General features: G+C 43.9%; 1 protein-coding gene across 3 annotated transcripts; it reads left to right on the top strand.

The window, feature by feature from the left end:
- Positions 1–1,725: 1,725 nt before the first annotated feature.
- LOC117966339 (interleukin-6 receptor subunit beta-like) lies at positions 1,726–23,147 on the top strand. Of its 3 annotated transcripts, none has more exons than XM_059015174.1 (14): positions 1,726–1,905; positions 12,126–12,218; positions 13,738–14,061; positions 15,236–15,356; positions 16,362–16,543; positions 16,930–17,090; positions 17,427–17,586; positions 17,923–18,005; positions 18,091–18,616; positions 18,703–18,849; positions 19,418–19,552; positions 20,147–20,243; positions 20,743–20,824; positions 21,726–23,147. In XM_059015174.1, the coding sequence occupies exons 2-14, from the start codon at positions 12,149–12,151 to the stop codon at positions 22,233–22,235; spliced, it is 2,598 nt and encodes an 865-aa protein (XP_058871157.1). In that variant the 5' UTR covers positions 1,726–1,905; positions 12,126–12,148; the 3' UTR covers positions 22,236–23,147. The 3 variants fall into 3 exon arrangements, with proteins under 3 accessions (XP_058871157.1, XP_034768122.2, XP_058871158.1); XM_034912231.2 differs by lacking the exon at positions 1,726–1,905 and adding an exon at positions 5,526–5,718 and having other exon boundaries at positions 13,753–14,061; positions 21,726–23,142; XM_059015175.1 differs by lacking the exon at positions 1,726–1,905 and adding an exon at positions 5,588–5,718.
- Positions 23,148–24,158: the final 1,011 nt, after the last annotated feature.

Raw genomic sequence — 24,158 nt, 5'->3', positions numbered from 1 at the left:
CTTGGTAGGGGTCAGTGCTGGTGCAAGGCTGTCCCAAAAGTCCAGTACAGGGGTACGGTGTCTGCAGCAGGGTAAACGGCTCCTACGCGCGGGAAGCACCGTTGCAGACCGTGCAACTTAGCTCTACAAAGCGGAATAGTTCAGTGCAAGCACAGACGCGCACACAAAGACCCAGCGCCAGCCCTTTGTTACAGTATAGATAGGCCTATTTCTGTTTTGCAGTGTATTGTCTCCTTTGGGCTTTTGTTTTCACTTCTTGCTGCTGTCATTTCAATTTGTGAAACACAAAAGTCACGACGCTTGCTGGCCAGTTTTCAAACTATAACTCCTCTTCAGTTGTGCCTGCGTGTGTGTTACGTGCAGAATGTCGCGTGGGTGCTCCTTTTCTTCATTTGAGGCGTTCCCTCTCAACGTCACAATGCCTCCCGCTACCTATTGAAGGCTGTTGCACCTGAGTTATTGTTTTAACATTCAGTCAAGAGGGAACAATGTGGGCAGCTCAGTCTGCGATCCGTCTTGTGAAGCGCTCTCGGAGGGAACGCAGCAGCTTTGTCCAGGAAGGTGGGAGGAAGAAGTAAGAAAAAAGGCGCTGTTAATATTATAGTGATGCTAGCAGGCTCACAGATATTTATTAACCAGGAAATCTATACTTAACCAGTGGTACAGCCACAGCCGTGTTCCGGAGACTGTGACAAAATAAGAAAAGAAAAAAAAGTCCAGCACGCTGTTTTGGCCTCGTGTTACAGCCAGCTAAGTGAGGTCTCCGGTTTCTCTTTCTGGTTCATTTATTCCTGCTTTTCTCTGGCTCTTTTGCTGTTTCTTCTCCTATTGTCTCTCTGTTCTTCAGCAGTCTGTCGTCTCACGCCACCTCGTTCGTCTCAGCAGCCCGCTACTTATCCCAACGTCCAGGCCACGCCCCCGGTGCACCAGCCACCAATCCCAAGCATGCACGGCTTCCCGCTCTCGACCCCCTCATTGTTACATCGATCCCGCTCGCAAGACAAGCCGAGCTTCTGATTGGTGGCGATTCTCCCGTCTCTGACATCTCTGCTGCAGTTGAACTTGACTCTGTGTCACAGAACCTTCCCGAACGCGGTCACAGCAGACCCCGGGGTCGTTACAATAGTATACTGTAGTTTTATTTGTATTTTATAATAACAAGGTTAACTGGTTAATCGCACTCGAATCAGAGTTAAATACTTCTTAACATATACGAATAGAAACCCTCAACTGAAAAGGAGAGTTAGCCAGCACTTTCATTGAACATAAATGAGTCAGCGGCATGTTGATGATTATAGAGGCAGACCCAGAGCTGTTAACCTCATCTCACCTCACCGGACAGAAGACATTAGGACAGTGAATCACACAACACTGCCCGTAACACATGCATGCATTTCCATTACAAGGGCATTTCTTTCCCAAGAAGCTACCCTGTATGTATGTGGCAGGGCAGGGCCCTGCCTGTAAAGAATAATATTGTGTGGTGATTTTGGTGGTGGTTGGCGGGGATGGGGTTAATTTCCTATCCCTGCCAAAATACATGTGAGAATGTGGCTGGAGCTAATTGAGTAATTGATAATTAGGCTCCAGCCACATGGTATAAAAAGAGAAAATCCTTTGTTTGGTGGTGGGATTTTGTGGGAGGGGGTGAGGGGGTGAGGGGGTGAGGGGGTGAGGGGGTGAGGGGGTGAGGGGGTGAGGGGGTGAGGGGGTGAGGGGGTTTACAGTTTGTCACGGTGTTTCTGCATGTTTTGTTTGACAAAGTACAAAGTACGAGGTTCAGGGAAGGCTCTGCCCAGCCTGAACAGTTTTGTTTAAACTTTTGTTTTGGCCCTTGCGCTGGTTATTTTGTGAGTGTTTACTGTGTGTGAGATTTGTTTTTGTTTGCCCTTTTATTTCTGATCGGTGAGCAGTGTTTTATCTTGTATTTTTATTTTCTGTTTATTGATTAAACCGCGCAGCAGCGCTTCAACTGCAGTTTCCTTGCCTCTGAGTCTCTTTGCCTGCCGAATAACATCTGGGCCCACGACGCTACCCTTTCACAATGTATTATAGCAGGAAAAAAAATGCCGTGATAAAAAACAGCAGCTTTTTTTCTAAAAGAACAGAGGGTAAAATAACAACAAACTCGGAGAGTTCCTTTTACTGTGGAGGGTACTGACTCTCCCCTAGAACCGCTCTCAAAGGGGCACGGACGAACCGAACATGTTCTTAAACCTTTTCAGCACAACTTTACTCGCTTACCATATTTTTTTCCCTGTAGACTTCATTTCCACTGGGATCATGATACGCCCGTTTATCCTGACGCCACACTCCAGATTCACTTCCTGTGGCAGGTAATAATGTCCTAATGGCGGGATTAAGAGGGAGCCACGTGATCATGGAACACTGCGGTTCCACCAATGAGGACGAGCCGATCTTCCACAGCTCCCCGAAGCGGGTCGAGAGAGTTGTTCGCAGCCATACTAATGAGTGAAATAAACACAGCGCTCCATGAAGGCCATGTATAAGCTTGTATATATTAAGAAATGGATAATAGTGGAAGTTTAAACCTAATAGCTGAGATGACAGTTCGTGACCTTTATTATGCTAAGTAGGAAGATAGCAGAACGCCTTAGCCGCGCTTTACTGCACTATAACAAAAACGATTTTCAAATGAGTTTTGTCTAAGGACCTCCATCCCAATCCCGTTGGTCTCTATTTCTCAGTCTCAGTACGGTTTTGAATCACATAGTAGTACTGAGTCATCTGATTCAAATCTCTGAATGAAAAGTAGAACTGTACTCAAAGCAGTCCTAAAGAAAGTGATCGCAGCAAAGCATAGAGGCTGCCTGTGAGAATTACGCGCTTCTCAATTCATATTCAAATACTCACGCTGAAGCGCGCATGAAATACAGAGAGCTGGTGAAGTTCTCTAAAGCTCATTAGTGGAATGAAAAAGAAAATCTAATATTGTTGAATTAGCCGCAATTGTAATTGAAGGGAAGGGGGCTGGCTTCCGCATTCATTACTTGTTCCATATTTACCTCTAATTCTAACAGCTAGAGGATAGAATCCAATTAAAAAGTTGTAGCGAACAAAATAATCTCATAAATCTTTATCCATTGCACATCCATTCTGTATATGGGTCCCCAAGGTTTTTAACACATTCATAGCAACAGCAATTTGATTTTTTTAAAATGATATCTGGTAGTACACTAGATTAGAGGCCTCAGTTTGCAAGTCATGTTTTCGGCCAGTGTTGCACTTCCTTGGTCAACAGCTTAATTGTGGCAATCATTGTAAAAACAACAACACATCACCCCCTGTCTTGCCCAGCTGCACTGGCTACCTGTAAAGTTCAGGAATACTTTCAAAACTCTCCTGCTCACCTACAATGCCCTTCATCACACAGGTCCCGAGTACCTCCTCAGCTTGCTGACCCGCTGTGTCCCGCCCGCAAGCTGAGGTCCTCCGACTCTGGCCTGCTTGTTATCCCAAAAGCACACCACACTCGGAGAGCGCTCGTTTAGCTTCATGTCCCCGACTCTCTGGAACTCTCTCCCGGCCTTGCTGCGTGATGCTCCCACCATCGCTCGCTTTAAATCAGCTCTCAAGACACCTGTTCTCTATTGCTTTCCATGCTCTTTAAGCCTGATATCTGTAATTAGCTGCTGTGTCTTCGCTAGTTCTAAGTTTTTTTTATTTTATTTTGTAATAAATGTATTATATATTGTTTTGTGTTTGTTGAAACTTATAAAGTGTAGAAAAATTCAACGGGGGGGTAATACGGGGGTGAAGATAATTTAAACACTCCGCGCGAGTGAGGTTTCTCTTACAGCCTAATAATCGTCGAGCAATAATGGCACCGTGGCAGTCATCACACAGTAATTGTATTGGGAGTCACTTTTATTAAACTGAGGGTTTTCATTTCACAGTCCTCTTTAGACGTCAGCGCTGAATGCAGGTTGCGCTACCCCTCAAGACACATTGCTCCTGTGCCTCTGTACAGACGCTGCTACTGGTTACAGCTGAGACGCGAGGCCAGTTTGGTGAGAATAATCCCATCTGTCATTTGTTTTTACACCAGGCGATATTGTGTTATTTATTCAGCAGAGCGAACCACTGGTATTAAAAAAATAAATTTATGAATTAAAAGAAACAGAAGATAAGTCTGTGAAGCAGGAGTGTAGCGCTCTCTCCTTCAAAACAACGAAACCTTGCCAGTGTATTTTTTATCTACAGATGTCATTGTTGCTCCTGACTCACACACTGATTAATTTCCCTGGAATAAATCAGAAAATTATATTACAGGAGCATTTCTGTTACCCGAACGAGTGAGTAATAAACCAACAGGTCGAGTATATGGATCAAGCGCTTTAATGGACGTCGGACACAGTAGCCGCTAGAGGGCGCTAAAAAGCAGTGTTGAAATAATAGTAAAAAATGACTTTAATACTGTAGTAACACAGATAGGTTTAGGAGTTGAGATTAGGTTAAATGTAGACATTAGGTTTAGGGGTAGGGGGTAGATTAAGGGGTTAATAGGCTAGTAGGTACCTACTGGCCCATTCCTATGGGATGATTTTTGCTTGATAACGTCCCATTGAATCGACTGATCTCAATCAGATCGGCTGTGCTGGGAGGGTATGGTCAAAAATACAGATTTTCTAAACGATTTTATAAAACCTGTAATTATTAGCACAAAATCGGAATGCTTACTAATCTGCTAGGGCTAAACGATATATTAACACATTACATTACTGTAATTGCAGTAACTTCATATCTGGACGCATAAGTTACAGTTCAAACGGGGATGTGTGACTTTTCTCTATCAAGATGTACAATTCTATAAACAAAATAATGAAACAGTGGATTGTGATATGGGGATGAACCAAACGATAATAGTTAAGTCTTAAATCTTAATAGAGAGCTACCTTCCCAGTAACCCCTGTAGGCACAATTTGTAACCATTTCTATAAAACACATACATTATATACATACATTGGACTGTGTTGGATTAGGAGGCGTGAACCGAATTTAATTACAGCACTGTGTATCCAGACTGATATTGCGCAACCAACAGCGATACTGTCAACCATCGACGTGTTGTTCCTTATAATTCCTTACTATAAGTGCTACAATACTAACGCTGCTCCTTCGAAAGAAACACCTTTAAGATGTCTATAGTTTTTGGCCCCGTGTATGCCTGACGCGGTAAAGCTATGAACCCTAAACGAATGATAAAACATCACTGTAAAATTGTGTATCATCGTGCATAAAAAGCCTTCGTACATAATTGTAAACTGCGGTAGGATTACTATAGTGCTGGAGTGTATTCAGTTAATCCTACCTGGTTTCATGACAGTTAGCGTGTGTACACATCACTTTGAAATACCACTCCCCAAGTTCAGACCACAGAATTATTCACAGCATTTTCCTTTTGGGTCTCCTAAACAGAATCCGACCAGCCATTGGCTAGCACCTCCACCCCCCTCCTCTTTAAAACAGCCGCTCACCTCCCGTTCTCTCACCGAGCAGCACACTCGTAAATAGCAGGCGGGGAAGGATGTATTATAGTTTCCCTGGCTGTAGCGTAGTATGAAAACTTAATTGATAGAAGAAGAAGAAGAAGAAGAAGAAGAAGAAGAAGAAGAAGAAGAAGAAGAAGAAGAAGAAGAAGAAGAAGACTTTTCTTTCTCTCATCCCCTGCGATATATCGCTCCACCCAACGCAAAGGTAAAATGTATAGAAATGTGCGTCTGCGGTGTACCTGTGAGTGTGTCTGTTTATTACTCAAACGGTAAAAACTATAGTGAAGCGCATCGCAGAAGACACTGTTTAATGTTTAGCATTATAGTTTTACAAAATAAGCCTGGAGTTTTCCATTGTATTTTGTCTTGCCACGATGTACACAATTCTTTACCTGAAGCTTGAGATTGACCATGCCTGCGCATCACTGTGATTTCACTGTCGTTGTTATGTATGTATGTATGTATGTATGTATGTATGTATGTATGTATGTGTTATCATGGTGTGTTTCAACAAACTTTATCAGTAGGGGAGACCGGGGAGAGTTGTAACACGGGTTCAATTGTAACACTTCAAATTTCTCCAATCTGAAACCAGCTAGTGATGAAACTCACTGTGCGCATGCTCTGTTAGGTACCCTACCTGACTCTAGTAAAGAAATTACCTGTGCTTAAATCATAAGATGTTATAAAAAAAAAACGATTTTTGAGGTAGGGAAGTACATTTTTATCACTGACTTTATTTTTGTGATATATTCCCGAGTTCACGAATCCAAACCTATATATACATATATATTTAACATGAATCTGTGTACTTATAATTGACAGCGTTGATTGATGTTAGCTGTGTCGTTTCTTGTCAAAACATGACGTTTAATAATGGCTCCCAGGGTTGGGGCCAGTTGTAACAAATGTTGCAATTGACTCCATACAACACTAGCTCGTTACTGTATATATTATTTTGCTTTCCGTATGCTAAGAGTTAGACAAGTGAGAGCGTACCATGACAAGGCATCCGAGTGCAGAATGAGGGAAAGCCAGTGCGATCTGGAAAAATCATTTGATATTTGCCATGTAACATTGTCCAGATTTTGTAAGGCCAGAAGTTAGCTGGGGAAGGATCTAGAAAACTACCTGACAGGCTGGTGCAACTCGAGTCTTCACTGAGGAGCAGGGGGGAGAAGGGCAGACTAGCTACTGAAGGCTGCAGATTTGTGTTCTGGAGTCCGCAACGTCATTCTAAATAAATTAAATCAAGTTACATTAACTTCAATTCAAATTGTATTCATAACACTCATCCACTTTAAGTTAGTTGAACATTCAAACGTAAATAGTTTAAGTAGAAGCAGGGGGCTAGATTCCCATCAGGCCTTGCGGGACTTGTACAGTTTATTTTTGGACTCGTTTATTGTGTTGTTTCGTGTGTGTGCGGTTACACGCGTGTGTTGTGTTTGCTTGTCTTTTGTGTCCACGCCTGCTCCCTTACATGTGTTCACCTTGTGTGTGTGTGTGTGTGTGTGTGTGTGTGGCCACCCTCGTTTCTGAGTAGTGACGCGGAATGTAAAAACTGTTACAACTGTCCCTGGTCTCCCCTACTGCAGTATCCACACTTCTAACACAGTCGCAGATTTTTCAGTTTTATTCAGATATTCCCTTGAGAAAATAAAGACCGCTCGTATTTATCAAATTAAATCTACTCATGATTAAGACTGTAGAAACGCATTGAGATTTTGTTTGTGTTTTTTCGCTTTCTAAAAAATGTGAAGAGAAAACCTAATATATAAGAATGATGGAAGCAGTTTGTTAAAATAAATTATTTTTCGTTAAGAATTAGTCTTTTTCACTCGAATCAATGTATTCGGACATACCCAACATCTACAGCCAAGATTGGGTTCATTTGAAGCCAGTTTAATTGACTAACAGTGACTTCAATTCAAGTCATTTAACTGAGAGAAGCACCTTTTAACAGAATATTGCTGATTGCAATGGTGTTCAGTGATGTGTTGAATGAAAGGGAATGGGAATTGGAATGGAATTAGAATGGAATTGGAATTGGAATTGGAATGGAATTGGAATGAAGGAACAGGAATTGGAATGGAATTGGAATGAAGGAACAGGAATTGGAATGGAATTGGAATGAAGGAACAGGAATTGGCCCCACCCAGTCTGCACGGTCTTATTAATGCTTCACTGATTCTGCTTTTGAATGCTTACCATGTTATGGAAGTAATGTAAAAGTGCAAGGCTTTGTGATAAACCACAGGCACGCATTGCAGATCACAGATAAGCATGGTAAAGCACAGTAAATTCTTGCAAATATGGTGATAAGCTACGGGAAACCTGCACACTCACATCTGAGGATACCAGTTAATATTTCACAAGTCTATATTTATCTAAAAGTTACCATACAGGTTTGTGGTTAGTAGACACCTCTGGGTTTTGGTTTAAAGGTCCATTCTAAGCAATGATAATCTGTAACACTTTCATTTAGGGATCTGTTATGGTTATAAGTGCTTATAAACAATAGCAAGAAAAAAACAAACCACAATGGAAAAAGTGTGTAATAACTGTGTTGTGAAAGCATAGCAGCCCCATACAATTGGTGAAACTGACATAAAAAACACACCTGAAAAGACAGACGGACTATATCCGTTATCAGAGATTATAAACAACAGCAAAATAAATAACAGCAGAATACAGCTCCTCTGTTTCCTGCTTGCTGTACATGCAAGCCAGGGTTCAAAGTGTTCTCTTGCATGTGTTCTGTGCCACTTCCCAGAACCCTGGTATTATTTTCTGCCTAGGAAATGACCTCCTTATCAAGTGGGATTATCATACCCACGGCTTCACCCCTCAGGGCAAATTAAAATCAAGACTACGGCTGTTGATGTGGCTAATGAATTCATTCCTGAGCCGGTGAAATACATATTTATCATGACAGTATAAAGCGAAGCACTCATTGATTAAAGGAGCAAGTAGCCTAGACTAGGTCTTTTTTTTTCCTTGTCAGTATCACAGACGCAGTAAATGTATGCGGTGCTGTGTCCCTTACCGTGTTCTTCAGCTTTAGGGCACAACAGGTTCCTGACCTGTGGACATGCATGTAAGACAGCTGTTCACTTCTCCCGGGAACACAATACATTGTGTGTTATCTGAATATAATATAATGCGCTGTGCACCGGGCCAGGCTCATTGCTTTGTTCATGTTTCACGTTGCTCCTGAAACGCTGGAAGGGACAACGACTGAAGCTGCCTCTTTGTGTGAAATAACAGCTTGTTCATAAATATCATCATCGCTGCCAATTGCATTCATCTAATATGGAAATGTAGCCCCTGCTGTTTGCTGTATAAATAAAATGTTTATTGTGCTCAATTTGCACATAGTTTTGTGGTTTACCTTCCTTTAACTAAGCTTTTGCTGTGGTATAACACAGTATGCGTTTATAAGAGGAATGCCACTGTTTCCTTCGCACAGTGAAAGCATGCTAAAGCACAGGTAAGCATTGTAAAGCCCAGAGAGGTATGGGAAAGCATATTAACCCTTTAAGTGTCATTGTCCTTAATTGAGGACAGGCTACTTTTGTAATTCTTTGGAGCATTTTTATTTTAATTTTCTCTTGAACTATATTTTTATGATAACTCTAATTGTGTTAATTGCAAAAGTCTAAATGTATCAAATTACATAAATACAGCTTGCGTTCTGATTTTTGTTCAAAGAAAAACTCAACTGGTACTTCATGGGTAAACTATGCATAGTAAAACCATGGGGGGAAAAACATGGGAGAAACTGCATAGAATACCATGCAAATGTAAAGGGGTATGTTTTCCAAGGGAAGGTGTTGGATAATGAATGGTAAAACCCTGGCTAGTACTGTAATGGAGTGACCTGATATTCCCATTCACATGTGGAGTACATGGGGATTTCTCATGCACTTCTAGCTCTACTGTACTGAGAATCACAGCAGCGCAGCAAAATCTAACACAGCGAGCAATGTCTGCCATCAGCTTCCTGCCATTGAAAGCTTTACAGAAACACATTGTCACAGAGCAGAGACTGAGCTGGTATAACAATAGACCTTTCCTTTTAACCTTGTAAGGCACAAGGACATGTGTGTTCCACAGATAAATACAACACTAGCCTTCTCAGTTTTGCGATGAGGTGCACGGATCAGGGTTTAAAATGTACTGACCGGTGGGATCTGGTCATCCGAATGGTCAGTTTCCTCCTCGTGATGTTGGCATGGCAATGCTACCATAGTTTACCATGATTTGCCATGTTTCTTAATCCACTTTACCAGCCTATACGGCTTTTACAATGCTTGCCTTGCTAGCATGCTTTCACAGCGTTTTATTACACGTTGCTATGCTTTTACTATGGGAACCTTTTAAGGGATGACAGGTAGCCCACGCAGGTCATTTTCCATATTGTAACTTTGCATTCAGTTTGTGTTTAGTATACTGTATTCCCTTTCTCTAAGTAATAGGACATGAAATTGGTTACAGGCCTCGATATTAATAAATGCCAGTTAACTTGGAATGGTTCTGGTTGAATTCTATTGAATACAGTCTTTGTGTTTATGATTTAAATAGGAATGCGTCATGCTTAGTGTCTGTATTGGAAGAGAGATGCCAATTTGCTTTGAGCAGCCAGAGATGACAGTTCAATGAGAATCCTACACTGCAGAGCTGCAGATCATCCTGTGTTGTATCTGATTGTATTGGACTGCCAGCTGTGTGATGTGATGGCGGTGACCGGTTACAATAAATCATCTTATCATCCCTACGGTGCATATATTTAAAAAAAAAAAAAAAAAACAGGCTTCCATTGTGACATCACTGTGAACGTTCACCCCTGAAGACGGATCATTTTGAGTTTAGTTTGCATTAAAAAAAAAACAACTTTAAATTCTCCCACGTACTGCATTTTACAAGTCTATGAAATGATTCAATATGTGTATTTAATTGAGTGCAGCTCACCTCAGAATGGATATCCAAAGCTGAAACTGTATATAATACAGGGATGGAAATAAGACTCCTATTGCATAGCAGTTTCATCCATGCCAGGTGTTAATACGAGCTTGATTAGCCAGAGTGTATAGTTAGCAAACTCAGGTGTGTCTTATTAAACTTGTAGTAAAACCAGGAATGGATCAAACTGCTATGCAATGGGAGTCTTATTTCCTTCCCTGTGTTATTTGGAGTCTTGATCATATAGGCATTTGGCACCTTTTTAAAGACTTTACTGGCAGCTGTGGCTTGACATTTCAGGCACATTCACCCCGAACGTGCGATCAAAGCAGATGAAATGTGCCCTGCCCTCCCACTTCCTTCAAAATATATATATATAAAAAAAAAAACGATTTCCTTTTGAAAAAAACTGATTTTTATCTCTCAAAACAGAGTTCTTTCGTGTGTTATTTAAGTGTCTCTTTATTGTGCAAGATGCTGATCTGGTTTAGTAAATGCAGCTCAGAAACTATCTGAGATACAGGCTTCATATTTGCCAGGGTACACGTGCTGATGACCTCCAATCTAATAGGGCTGTCGTATTGTGTTTGTGTGACTCTTTTTTTGGCTTACAGGACCAGAATTTAAAGCTCTGCTGTGTTCTATGATTCTATTACATTTGGTATTCATGCTTGTGCAATATCTTGAGGTTATCCCGAATAAAAGTTTCCCAAAGTCATAGCTTAGTGTAATAAAGCATATGGAAAGCATGGTTAAGCACAGGTTAGCTGAAGCGCAGAGGTATGGTAAAGGCTTACTGTAAAGCATATTAATAAACAAACCAGGGTAAACTATGGTAAATATAACCATGGGAAAAGCATGATCATTCTGTAGTTCTGTGACAAATCAAAACAATGAGCAAATACAAAATTGGGTAACATTAAGTGTCTCGGTAATTACTATGTATTTACATAGCAGTTACTTAGTAGATACACGTGTGCTTCCACATAATAGCAATGTTATTATGCATAGCTACAATGTACTTCATGTGCAAATCTTTGTGCACGATATATCCCGAACCCGTTTCTGATGCAATTGTGTGCTTGCATATATCATGCAAAGATGGACCCGTTAAGTGCATTGTAACTATGCATAATAACATTGTGATTCTGTGCAAGCACACATGTGTTTACTATGTAAATCCACAGTAAGACACTTCATATAAGGTGTTGCCCCAAATTGTTTCATGCATCGTATGGCGCACAAAGATGGTGTTTTAATAAATGGTAGAGTGTTCCTTTGTGGAGCCGGTTCTTAAACAGGAATCAATCTCTCTGTCTCCTGCTCTGTTGTTTAAGAGCAACACAGAGAACTCACTGGGGAGTTCTTACTCAGAACCCAACCAAGAAAAAAGAACATTGCTAAACAGAGTCTGCTATGAATCAGCAGCACTGCCAAACACTCAGAATGAAAATGCATATCCAGGAACATGTGGTTTTATTAATGCTGTGGAATAACACTCCAGTTCACTAAACTTGTTTTCTGCTGTCTTCTGTTTATCTGACCTGGACTGGGAGCAGGTGTCCCTCTCCTTGAATTTTTATAGAATTAATTTATCAGTGGGAAGCAGCGAGCGCTTGGTGATCCCTGTGTGCGTTTCTCCCCCAGGCTTGGCCAGTGTGACTGAGAGGATGGTGTCTGTGCAGAAACACTGGGAGAGAGGCTGGCTCTACCCGCTGCTGTGGCTCACTTTGAAAGCAGGTGAGGCAGCTTGTACACCAAGTAAGCAGCCAGCCAGTGGCCAGGTGACCAGTAACAGATCACTGCGTGGGGGCAGCGTGGACCGCCATCATTAACCCTTTCAGTCCTGAATTGTTTTTGTGGAGCTGAAGAGAATGTGAAATGAAGTTCCATAATTCAAAAAGGAACTCCTTTATTGAGTACACATGAGAACAGGACAACCTTTTTTTTTTTTTTTTGCTTAACGGCAATCATTTTAAAATCCCATCATTACTTTAAGACACTCAAACGTCCACCTATTGAAAATGTGTGAAATTACAGTTAAGAACATAAGAAAGTTTACAAACGAGAGGAGGCCATTCGGCCCATCTTGCTCGTTAGGTTGTTAGTAGCTTATTGATCCCAGAATCTCATCAAGCAGCTTTAGGATTGATACAACATTAAAAAATGTATTAATATAATTGAGATCTTTTATTTAACATCGTGTAATCAAATTAACTTACAAAATGTATCGCAAAAGTCTACCGGAAGCCATAATAGTATATTTCATGTTAAATTTTGAAAGGTCACGTTTTTCAAATGTCAGTTTTTTCGTAATATATTGGAAACTGCAAAGCAGTATATAATTCTATATGATAACATTATTCACCAGGTTTTATTAAACTTTATAACGTTAAATTTGTTCATTCGGTGATGCAAAACCTTTGGCCATAGCTCGGTATCGGCCATCGACATGTGAACCGACCTGAAATATATTTGACCCATAACTAAAAAATAAAATAAAATAAAACACCAAAGGGTGGCAAATTTTAGAAATTCAATAAAAAAAAGTGACTTTCGGTTGAAACAGATTATTATCCAGACCTACGGGAAGGGTGTCACGTTCACGTTGGATTTGAAATATCTGCATGATTGCAGTGAATTGACGCAATTGAAAATTGCAGTTCTAATATTATTAAAGTTCACGTTTTAAGTAGTATCGACACCTTCCCTCAGCCGCGCTGACACACAGCTTCCTGTGCCGCGCTGTGTTCCGACCCGCTTGCAGTGCTTCGTTCCTTTCTGTGGTTCACTCTGCCTATCTAGCTGCTGATCAGGCTGCAGTGTGGGGTGGCTCCCTGGCATCTGATTAGCATCGCTGCTGTGCTTGGCACATTCACAGATTAGCATCACGACTATGCTATTGGTTCACGAAGGGGAGAGAAATGTGCCACAAACCACAACGAAAAATTTCGAAAAAGTGATGACAACAGGGTTAGTCATTATTAGTTCTACAATTGCGATTGAGTTTTTAAATAACGTCTAATTGAAATGTTGGGGCATTCCGGAGTGGTACTTTTGAAGTTCTAGAACATGATGTTAACGCATTTTATGTGTTCTGTTTTCAGAAAAACAGAATATAACCGAATCATGCAACAATTTTTTATAGAATTGCGAACCTCATACAGTCAAAGGTTCTACCATGCCATGCTGTACCAATTTCATATATATAGTGTTCAAGTTCGAGCATCCCAGGGCGCTACACTAAAATAAAACCCAGCGTTTCTCTTCTTAGGTGCAGAATCGTCATGGCAGGACTGCAGCACCCTGACGGTGCGCCCCCCTGTGGCCAGGCCAGGAAGTGCCGTGAGCGCGTCCTGTGTGCTGAGCCCTGCCTGTGCCCGGGAGCGCGGGGTTAACGCTGCGGACGTCGCGTGGAGGCTGGACGGAGAGGAGGTCCCCAGAGACCAGTACGGCTCTATCGGGAGCACCGTCTCCACAGTGACCCTGCCAGCCCTCCCCCTGGCTGGGGCCAATCTGAGCTGCCACGCCCGCTATGGAGGGTCCGACACGCTGCTTCAGAGCAGAGAGATCAGAGTGGCCTGTGAGTTTGTAATGCAGTACAGTAGCAACCTAAATAAAAACATCGTGAAAGAACAGTAAAGTGTAATAGAGCACGGTAAAGCATTGTAAAACCCAGAGAGGTATAGTAAAGCATATTAAAAAAAGATAAACTGTGGTACATACACAGTTTAACCATGAGAAGCATGGGGTGAGGAAACTGCAACATTGATGTAAAAATGTTTAGAAGGGACTATTTGAATCTTGTTTTGGTCCCGGCACAGTAGTTTGGTTTCTTATTTCATTGCAGTGGTTTTGATCTCTGCACAGTAGTTTGGGTTTGGTTTCTTTTTTCATTGCAGTGGTTTTGGTCCTGGCACAGTAGTTGCTGTGGCCGTTTACAATATTGTGGGCAACTGTGAAATTCCAGTTTGTCAGGTGGTTCTGGATCCTGTTGATCCAATAGCGAATTATTGTCATTTTTGTCTGTCTGTGAGCTTGTCTGGGAAATACTAACTGGCTAGGATTGAGCAGACTTGGTGGTTCCATTCAAATCATGTGACAGGCTGACCTTTGAACCTGTCTGGTCCCACTCACTCACCACCTCTTTATGTAGAGTGGGTTTGGGCTAGCAGAGTTGAAAGGTCACGTTGTCGCATGGTTTGAATGGATTGCGGTAGTCTGTTCAGTGCTGGGCAGTCTCTCCAGCTAAAGGCAGGTGTTGAGGAGAGAGATAATAACGCAGAACACACTCTCTGAACGTCACAAGAAGACAAGGGAAAGGCAGTATGAGAAAGAAAAGACATTTACTCTTTAATAGAGAGGCTATTTTGTACAGTAGGAACACCTGCAACTCTGGGGTCTGCAGATTTCTCAATGGTAACTATGTTAGATCACTGGTATGTAATATAAATGGTCTGCTAAGACCATTGTTAGATGTGCCCCTTATTACCATAGTTTTTCTAAGGTCAAAAAAGACAAAACGGAGGCAAATGTTGCGGCTAGTGCCTTCATCAGTGTTGAATGCTGTCAGCTTGATCCAATACTAAACGAAATCGAAGTTCAATGACTTCTGCTAGACGTCTTTCTCAGGAGTCTTTTCCTGAATGCTTTTGTAAGGTCTGGACCTAAGGGCTTCATCTCTGACCCGATTACCCAGCCCCTAACTCTCAAGGTCCCTGTCCACTCTTCACTCTGTTTCCTCTCTCCCTTCACAGCCGCCCCTGCACAGCCCAAGATCCTGTCCTGCATTTCCATTCATCTGGCCAACCTCAGCTGCTCCTGGGACCCTGGACCCGAAACTCTGCTGAGGACCAGCTTCACCCTGAGCGTGATGGAGTGAGTAGGCAGGGAGGGGGCAGGCAGGCTGGGTATCCTGCACTCCTCTGTGTGGTCCAGGAACGCCATGGTCGACTCGGTGGTAATCCATTGCCAGACCACTGCTTAGCATTGCCACCAAACCATGCCCAACTTGTCATTGGCAATGCAGACTCAGTGGCACTACAGACCAATGCAGACAGACAGTGGCACTACGTTGGCATGTTGTCAGTGCCGACAGACAGTGGTACTACATTGGCAATGCAGACAGACAGTGTGCTGCAGCATCAAGACCACTGTCTGGGCAAGTTGTGCAAATGTCATGCGTTGCCATTACTAGCAATGCTGTATGCAATGGGATTATAGTAGGATCCCTTTTTTTTAAACCGTTCAGGCTGTCTAAGCATTTGAAAGATCGGTCACTTTAATGGTTTTGTCAGCAGGTGAGATGAGAGATGGCTCTCTTGAGCACATGCCCCCCCAGTCTGTTGTTACCTGAGTGCTCCTGATCTACTTTGTGTGGCTGAGAGAAGCTCTGCACCCTCTGTGGTTTATCTCTTGTACGAGGAGTCTGGGGTGCAGGCTTGATCTGACTAGAACAGTTTCCCTGATAATGCGGAAGCATCTTTGCACAGAAATCTGATGCAACAAACCAGCTGATGTAATCAAACTCCCTTTTGCAAGTCAGTCTTGATCGGACAGCAAGTAGCGGCTTCGGTAGAGGCCTGGGATAGCTGGGGCTTGGTTGGCAGGTGCTTCCGGATCCATGACTGCTTAATTGGCCTTTGTACCACAGACTTAAGTGGAGCTTGTTTTCAGTTTATGGAAGGGGAGGCGGTGGACCAACATACCAAGGAATTTGCACACCTGGACAGATTGCTGTTCTTTATTGAAATAACCCGAAGCAACACCTTTTAATACAGTCCTTAAAGGTTTTGTGCATGAGGTCCCATGTGTTTGAAATCTTGCAGAGATACCACTCTTTCTTCCAAGGCTGAGCTTGTTTCTTCTTGCTGGTCCCTATAGGGTGATGAGACGCTGTGGCTCCAAATTCAAAGACCCCCTGGAGTGCCGGGCTGCCCCGGGTGCGAGGTCGTGCCCAGTGCCCGCCAAGAACCTGTACGCTTCCTACAACGTGACGGTGAGGGCAGAGAACGAGCTGGGCAACCAGACCTCCCCTGTGCTCTGCCTGTATGGAATGGATGCAGGTGAGCCCCCCCACACTCCCTTCACTCGGAGTAACAGCTGGGAAATGTGTCATTCTGGTAGTTTAATTTAATCAATTCACAGGATTGCTTGCCTCGAGTTTGCTATACATCTAGAGCATAGCACAGTGTAATGAAGCATGGTCAATCATAGGTAAGCATTGTAAAGCACAGAGAGGTATGGTATAGCATATAAAAAAAACATGGTATACTATTGAATATGCATAGTATAACCAGACTTATAAGGGTCGCCCCAAAGTGAAACTGTTCTGCTAAAAATATTACATTTCCATTGGGACAAAACTAAGAACTCCCTGTCCGATAGCAGTTCTTACCAGCGAGACCAGCCTGCTGTCTCAATCTCTGACACTCTTTCTCTGCTCCCACAGTGAAGCTGTCTCCCCCGAGGGTTGTGAGCGTGTCTGCTGTAGCGGGACGGGAGGACTGTCTGGCGGTGATCTGGGACCTGCACTACTCGGAGATATACGACGCCTCGTCAGCTCTCTATGAGCTGCAGTACAGGGCAAGGGGGGAGAAGCTGTGGAAGCAAGTGAGCCCAACCACAGTGTGCAGGCTTGAAATAATCACAGGAGATGCAGAGCAAAACAAGATACTTGGCTTTAAACAGTTAGGCAGCACTGCTCGCTTTCATAGCTTGTTACAGGTGGCACCACACACTTACTGCAACAAACTAAACTTATCTGAGATTGAAAAGCAAGCTTTTCTTGGGCATTTCTTTCGTGCATTTCTGAAAACGGTAGAGAGGGATGTATCTGAACATGTACTTCTGAGTAACCAATATTCTATACACTCCATGGAATCAGTAGCTACAGTGACATGCTTTGCCAGATGTTTAAGAGAGTCCCTCTGTCTCTGTCTAATGCAGTCTCTCATTGATGTGAGAGAGGCCAGCCCTGTACCGGTGAGGCTGTGTGACCTCCCCGCCTTCACAGAGTACACTTTCAGACTGAGGAGCAGATACAAGAGCGACATGAGCCACTGGAGTGAGTGGAGCAACAAGGGAGAGGCAAGGACCCCAGAGAGAGGTGAGAGAGGCAGCTAACTACACAGCTAGCTGTACACACTGTGACTGCTGGGCTACACAGCTAACCCTGCTCACTGTGACTGCTGGGCTACACAGCTAACCCTGCTCACTGTGACTGCTGGGCTACACAGCTAACCCTGCTCACTGTGACTGCTGGGCTACACAGCTAACCCTGCTCACTGTGACTGCTGGGCTACACAGCTAACCCTGCTCACTGTGACTGCTGAGCTACACAGCTAACCCTGCTCACTGACTGCTGGGCTACACAGCTAACCCTGCTCACTGTGACTGCTGGGCTACACAGCCAGAGTTTACAGCTTTTGTTATTTATTTTCAGCTCCATCAAAAGAGCCCCAGCTTTGGAGACGCATTGAGCCTCTCGATTCGGAGGGAGAAAGACTTGTCACACTCCTATGGAAGGTAGGGCTTCCCAATCCGACCATCATCAGAGCCTCTGAACCCCGCTATTCTGCAGACTAATCTCTTTTCTAACCCCTTCTCTTAGCCGCTGCAAAGACACGAAGCCAACGGCAGGATTCTGGGGTACAGGGTATTCCGCCAGCACCCGGGTACCCCAGAAAAGACAGAGCTGAGCGAGTGCGGCGGCACCACTCCTCTAGCCAGCCCTGAATGCAGTGTCCTTCTGTCTGCCGAGCGCTGCGTCCTCTCCCTATCTGCGTACAGCTCCGCAGGGCAGTCCCCCCAGGCCAGCATCGCCATCTCAGCCGCCGGTCAAGCAGCGCTGCCCGGTCTCTCAACCCTGGCCGCGTCTCCTGCAGATGACCACAGCCTCCTGGTCCAGTGGAAGCCCCCGGAGAGGCCCTCTGTGTCCGGCTTCATCCTGGAGTGGTGTGTGCTGTCCGAGAGGGAGGGCTGCGTCCTGCACTGGCACCGACTGCCCCGTCACTCCAGGGACGCGGTCATTTCAGAGAGCATTGAGCCCGAGCGTCTATACAGAGTCTCTGCCTACGTGCTGGATGAGGGAGAGGCTGGGGATCCAGTGTCTGTACAAGCCTACTCCAGGCAGGGTGGTAAGCACCCCATACCATTAACACAGTGTTCATACGCTGTACCGCAGCTGTGTACCTCATGCTGGCTCTCTCTGCCCCCCCCCCAGCTCCCTCCCGCGGCCCCTTGCTCCGTCCCAAGACCACCTGGAAGACTGGGTTGCAGCTGGAGTGGGACCCCATCCCGCTGGACGATCGCCGGGGGTTCATCCAGAATTACACCATCTTCTACCAGAGCGAAGGCGGGGTCTCGGACTGTGAGTAACACTGTCAGTCAATATATAATACAAGCACTATATAATACATGCAACTGTGGCTAAAAATGTTTTGCATCACCTAGAATTTTAGGATTGAGACATAATTAAAAAAAAACAAAAAAAAAAACTATGAATTAATTTAGATCTTTTATTTAACATTATGTAATCAAGGAAAGTGCAATGTGATATTGCAAAAGTAACAGTAGCACAGTATTTCATGTTAGATGTCTCATGTTTCGATTGTTAGTTTTTCGTGAAGTATATGGAAAACTACAAAGCGGTAATTCAATATGTCAACGTAACATTATTCAGCAGGTTTCACTCGACTTTATGAAGCAATATTTGTTTATTCTACATAGTGATGCTAAATGTTTGGCTATAACTGTATAATATAAGTCTCCACTTGGTTTGTGGGCCCATCGCCTGGCAGTTTGAACAAGATGTGGTTGGAATAATAAGGCTGTGATCAGGGGAGGGGGAGGGACGTGAATCGATTCAGTGAAAGAGGGCGGAGTGAGGTGCTGTACTGGGCTCTGATTGGCTGTAACGGGCCCCTCTTGTCTTGCAGTCGTGGTGGTGAACGGCTCTGTGCACCAACTCCGGCTGGACGGTCTCTCCTCGGACCAGGAGTACAAACTCCACGCCGTGGCCTCGACTGACCAGGGGGGCGCTGCAGGGCCGGGCATCTACGTGCAGACGCTCCGTGAGTACTGGGGGTAGCGGCATTTAAACGAGGGCAGTATGTAGATCAAGCAACTAGACCCCCATCATCTGAGACACCTTACATGGTAATTTATTACAATTCATCGCGGATTCATGAACTGCTTTGTGTGGAGGATGGGCGCAAAGTGGTGCGCCCCGCAAAAGAGCGAGAGCCGGGCTCATCTGCATTCATGGATATAGAGCTTTTAACCTCATCTCACCGACAGGGAACAGAATCCGTGATGCGAGTGAATAACACAGCACTGCCCTCGCATTAACATGCTGCTGCTGGGTTCTTAATTCTAGAATTGTGCTGTGTGTTCTGTGAATGACATCACTGTACACAGCCGTGACGTGGTCAAAGGGCTTCTGTCCGCTTGTGTCTCAGATGTGTTTAGTTATATCTTGAGCTGCTCTTTCAATGTAAGCCCCAGACTTGGTATGGACATATCTTCTTCCTTCAGTTCTTTTAGCACTAAATTCACAAGCAGTGTTAAAAGAAGAGAAAAAAACACAAATAATAATGTGCACTCTACTCTCTCCCTTCTCCCTCTAACTCTCTCCCTCCCTTCCTCCCCCTCTCCCTCCCTCTCAGGTGATGATGGTACCATGCTGCTGGTGATCCCTCTCTCCGCTCTTCTCACCCTGATCTCCATCATCATGCTCCTGGCCTGCGTTCAACAGAGGCAAGCGTAGGTACCAGGCAGCAAGGTCAACCGTTCAGAGTGATCACAACCAGCTCCAACAGTCCAGCCAGCAAACCTCAAAACCAGCGCTGGCCAAAGTGGTCCCTTCCACTCCTGGTCTTTGTTCCAGCCCTGTTGAGCCAATTCAACCTCCATCCAGACCCAGAAGTAGTTCTTTATCTCATTTTACCTGTTAATCCTGGAATTGACAGAGTCCTCCATTGAACACCCCTGGTGTAAATAACCACTGTTAGCCAGCCAGCCAGCACCGCGTCTCATCCCAGGCTGGAAGGACTGTGTGGGCTATATTTCTTCCACTGTGGGCAAACTGCAGGCAAATTGCCCGCTCCGTACTAAATGCAGGAATGTACCTACGCTATGTGGTTAGCAACATGCAGTCAACCACAGAGCTAGCAGCAGCATTGTGCGTTCAGAGCACTGTGCACGGACAGTAGATTAGAGTAACACAGCCTGACTCTGATTTTTTTGTTTGTCTGTTGTCCAGGATAAAGAAGCATTTCTTTCCGACAATTCCAGACCCTGCGGATAGCAGCCTGGCCAACTGGATGCCCAAGAAGATCTGGATGGTAAGAGCAGTCGCTGTGAGCCGGGCAGGCGGGCAGGCAGGCAGGCAGACAGGCCCCTTTTAACACAATGGAGCTGCAGGCTGCTTTCAAGCAGCTTATTACAAATAACAATTTCAAGCAATGTGAGCAAAGAACAACACAGTCTAACCAGCCTTGAGCTTAAATGCTTAAAAATGTCAACCTTCAGTTTGCTGTAACCCGTTGCCTGAACTGCGGAATGCACCACAGCTAACGTGAATTACCAGCACATTCACATTTATGAAAGATGTACACACTATAGTAAAAACATGTACCTGATGGGGGGCGGGGGGAGAGGGGAGAGATTTTTTTTGTTATGTAGATTGTGCTTGATCTCATCACTCTGTTACCCTTTGAACAGATTACCACAGTAAATCTGCAGTGATTTTGTAGCTTTCCCATGCTATCACTGTGCTTTATTCTACTTTGCTATGACATCGCTGTGCTGTCACTGTGCTTTATTCCACTTTGCTGTGACATCGCTGTGCTGTCACTGTGCTTTATTCCACTTTGCTGTGACATCGCTGTGCTGTCACTGTGCTTTATTCCACTTTGCTGTGACATCGCTGTGCTGTCACTGTGCTTTATTCCACTTTGCTGTGACATTGCTGTGCTGTCACTGTGCTTTATTCCACTTTGCTGTGACATCGCTGTGCTGTCACTGTGCTTTATTCCACTTTGCTGTGACATCGCTGTGCTGTCACTGTGCTTTATTCCACTTTGCTGTGACATCGCTGTGCTGTCACTGTGCTTTATTCCACTTTGCTGTGACATCGCTGTGCTGTCACTGTGCTGTCAGTGTGTTTTATTCCACTTTGCTGTGCTTTCACTGTTACAAACTTTTCTTTTTAAAGAACACTGCTGTAAGTAAACATGCTTTCAGGATTTCAGAGACTACCAGGGTGACCGCTGCCTCAAAGCACAAGTTGACATCTCCGCACCCCGGCCTGGCACCGTGCAGGAGACGCTGTCCTCGCTGAGCCGGCCAGAGTGCCAGGACCCTGCCAGCCTGGGGGGCGGAGTGACCATTCCCTTCCAAACCTACTGCACCGCAGCGATCCTGCAGCACTGCACTGGCGAGGACTACGTAAGAGAAACTCCCGGGAGGAGTTGTGCTGAGCAGGGCTCTGTGAAGTACTCCACTGTGATGGGCATCGCGGGCGGGTATACCCAAATACCCCAAGCTAAGCTTGCCCTCCTACCCTGTAACCCTGATCTCAGAGTCCAAACCCCCTCCCAAGACCTCTTCAATAAGACCTATCAAAGCCTGTTGTATCCTGATATGAAGGACCCAGACCAGGGCATTGAGGAGGAGGAGGAGGGATCTATCAGTATGTCCCCCTTGTTACTGGAGCAGCTGATGCAGGGCAGGGCCCAGAACTCAGGGCTCTGAGCCCGATAACAAGCCCCTGTCCACTGTGGAGGCTCAACTAGACAATACCATACAGATACTTAACAGAGATGGAAATGAGACTCTCTGAAGTTTGATCCATTCCTAGTTTGACTATGAATTCAATAAGACACACCTGAGCTTGTTACCTATATAGTGGGGCTAATCAAGCATGTATTAAAACCTGGAATGACTGAGACTGCTGTGCAATAGGAGTCTTTATTTCCATCCCTATATAATGTCCTGAAAGTGAAGCTTTCCGTTTTTTTCAGCAACCAGAGGATTGAGTTCTGAAATAGAAACTTAGTAAAAGTCCACAAAATAAAAGAAGTGGGTTACTTTACTTCAAGAGTACACCACAGTACAGAACTGACCAACTATCAATTTCTGTACATTCAAATAATATTGAAAATATTCTTGTAAAAAACAAAAAATATTTTTCTGATGAAGTGAGCAGATTGGAAATGCTTTTGCAATTTTCATTTTAATTCTGTGGGTTTTGTTATTATTGTGTCTTTGTGTGTTTTGAAGTTATTAAAAGCAAGTTACTGAATTCGATGACGTAATGTTGCTCAAGCAATCCGGAATTACAGTTTACAAAGGATTAGTGCCATTCCATTTTGATTCACTAGATGGCACCAAACTCCCTTGTGTGCATGACCTGTATTTTTTTAAACCAGCAGATGGCGCTATATATTATTTATTTCTTAGCAGACGACCTTATCCAGGGCGACTTACAATTGTTACAAGATATCACATTATTTTTACATACAATTACATTATTTTTTATACATTAATTTTACATACAATTACCCATTTATACAGTTGGGTTTTTACTGGAGCAATCTAGGTAAAGTACCTTGCTCAAGGGTACAGCAGCAGTGTCCCCCACCTGGGATTGAACCTACAACCCTCTGGTCAGGAGTCCAGAGCCCTATAATTTGCTCTGATAATCAAGCCCACAAGTGCAATGGGGGAATGTATGTTATTTTATTATGAATAATAGTATTATTAAAAACCAAACAAAAAAACTGATGAAAAAGAGTTATTAATGTGCCCAGGAAAATATAGGGGGTGAATGGAAAAGGAACTTGTATTTGCTGTGATTGGTTTTATTTTTCTTTATCTTTTAATACATTGATTTCAGTGTATCTCAAGAACCACTTCCCTTATACAGAGGTACCACAGTAAAAGCACTTCAAGTGTAATAAAGCACAGCGAAAGCATGGTAAAGCAGAGGCAAGCATTGTGAAGAATAACGAGGTAGGGTAAAGCACATTAATAATCCAGAATGAACTATGGGAAATGCATCGTGTAACCAGGGGAAAAGCATGGCAAAAATGAATAAACAGAGTGCAAAAGATTTCTAATTGTTGTAGAGACCTACGTTTCCCTCAGCCATTGTCCAGATCTCATCTTACAACAGCACAGCTGGTGTGAATCTGTGTATTGTGTTAATTGATTCTTTAACCCCATGTAATTAAGCTTGTGTTAGTTTGTCTCTCACTGTCTGTCACCTCAGCTTGTCTGGTGCTGACACCTTCCCACTGTATGGACTGTAACCCGACCCTGAGGCTAGGAAACATGTGTGTATTCAAAGGCAGGCCTGTGTTACTGGTTTCAATAGGAATTGTTGATCAGTCTGTTTTAAGCTCTTCTGCCCTGAGTTCAGGAGAAGCTCTCCAGTTTGAGTGGCCTGCCATAAAGGTCGGCCATCATGTTTGATGGAAACAAGGATCAGCGCCATCTAGTGATTGGCCACTTTGGATCAAATGTCCTTTTAGTTATGCTTGTAATACATGAGCTATGCACTAGATGGTGCTGGTGCATACTGATATCAACCTGGCAGATCTAGCCCACATTATAGGTCTGAGGCAGGCTGTAGACACACTAGCCCGAAGTTTCAACAGTACATTGTAGTGCTAA

The sequence above is a fragment of the Acipenser ruthenus genome, chromosome 49, assembly GCF_902713425.1.
Source record: "Acipenser ruthenus chromosome 49, fAciRut3.2 maternal haplotype, whole genome shotgun sequence".
Taxonomy (NCBI): domain Eukaryota; kingdom Metazoa; phylum Chordata; class Actinopteri; order Acipenseriformes; family Acipenseridae; genus Acipenser; species Acipenser ruthenus.
The sequence above is the reverse complement of the archived record's forward strand: the minus strand, read 5'-3'. Positions and strand labels throughout refer to the sequence as shown.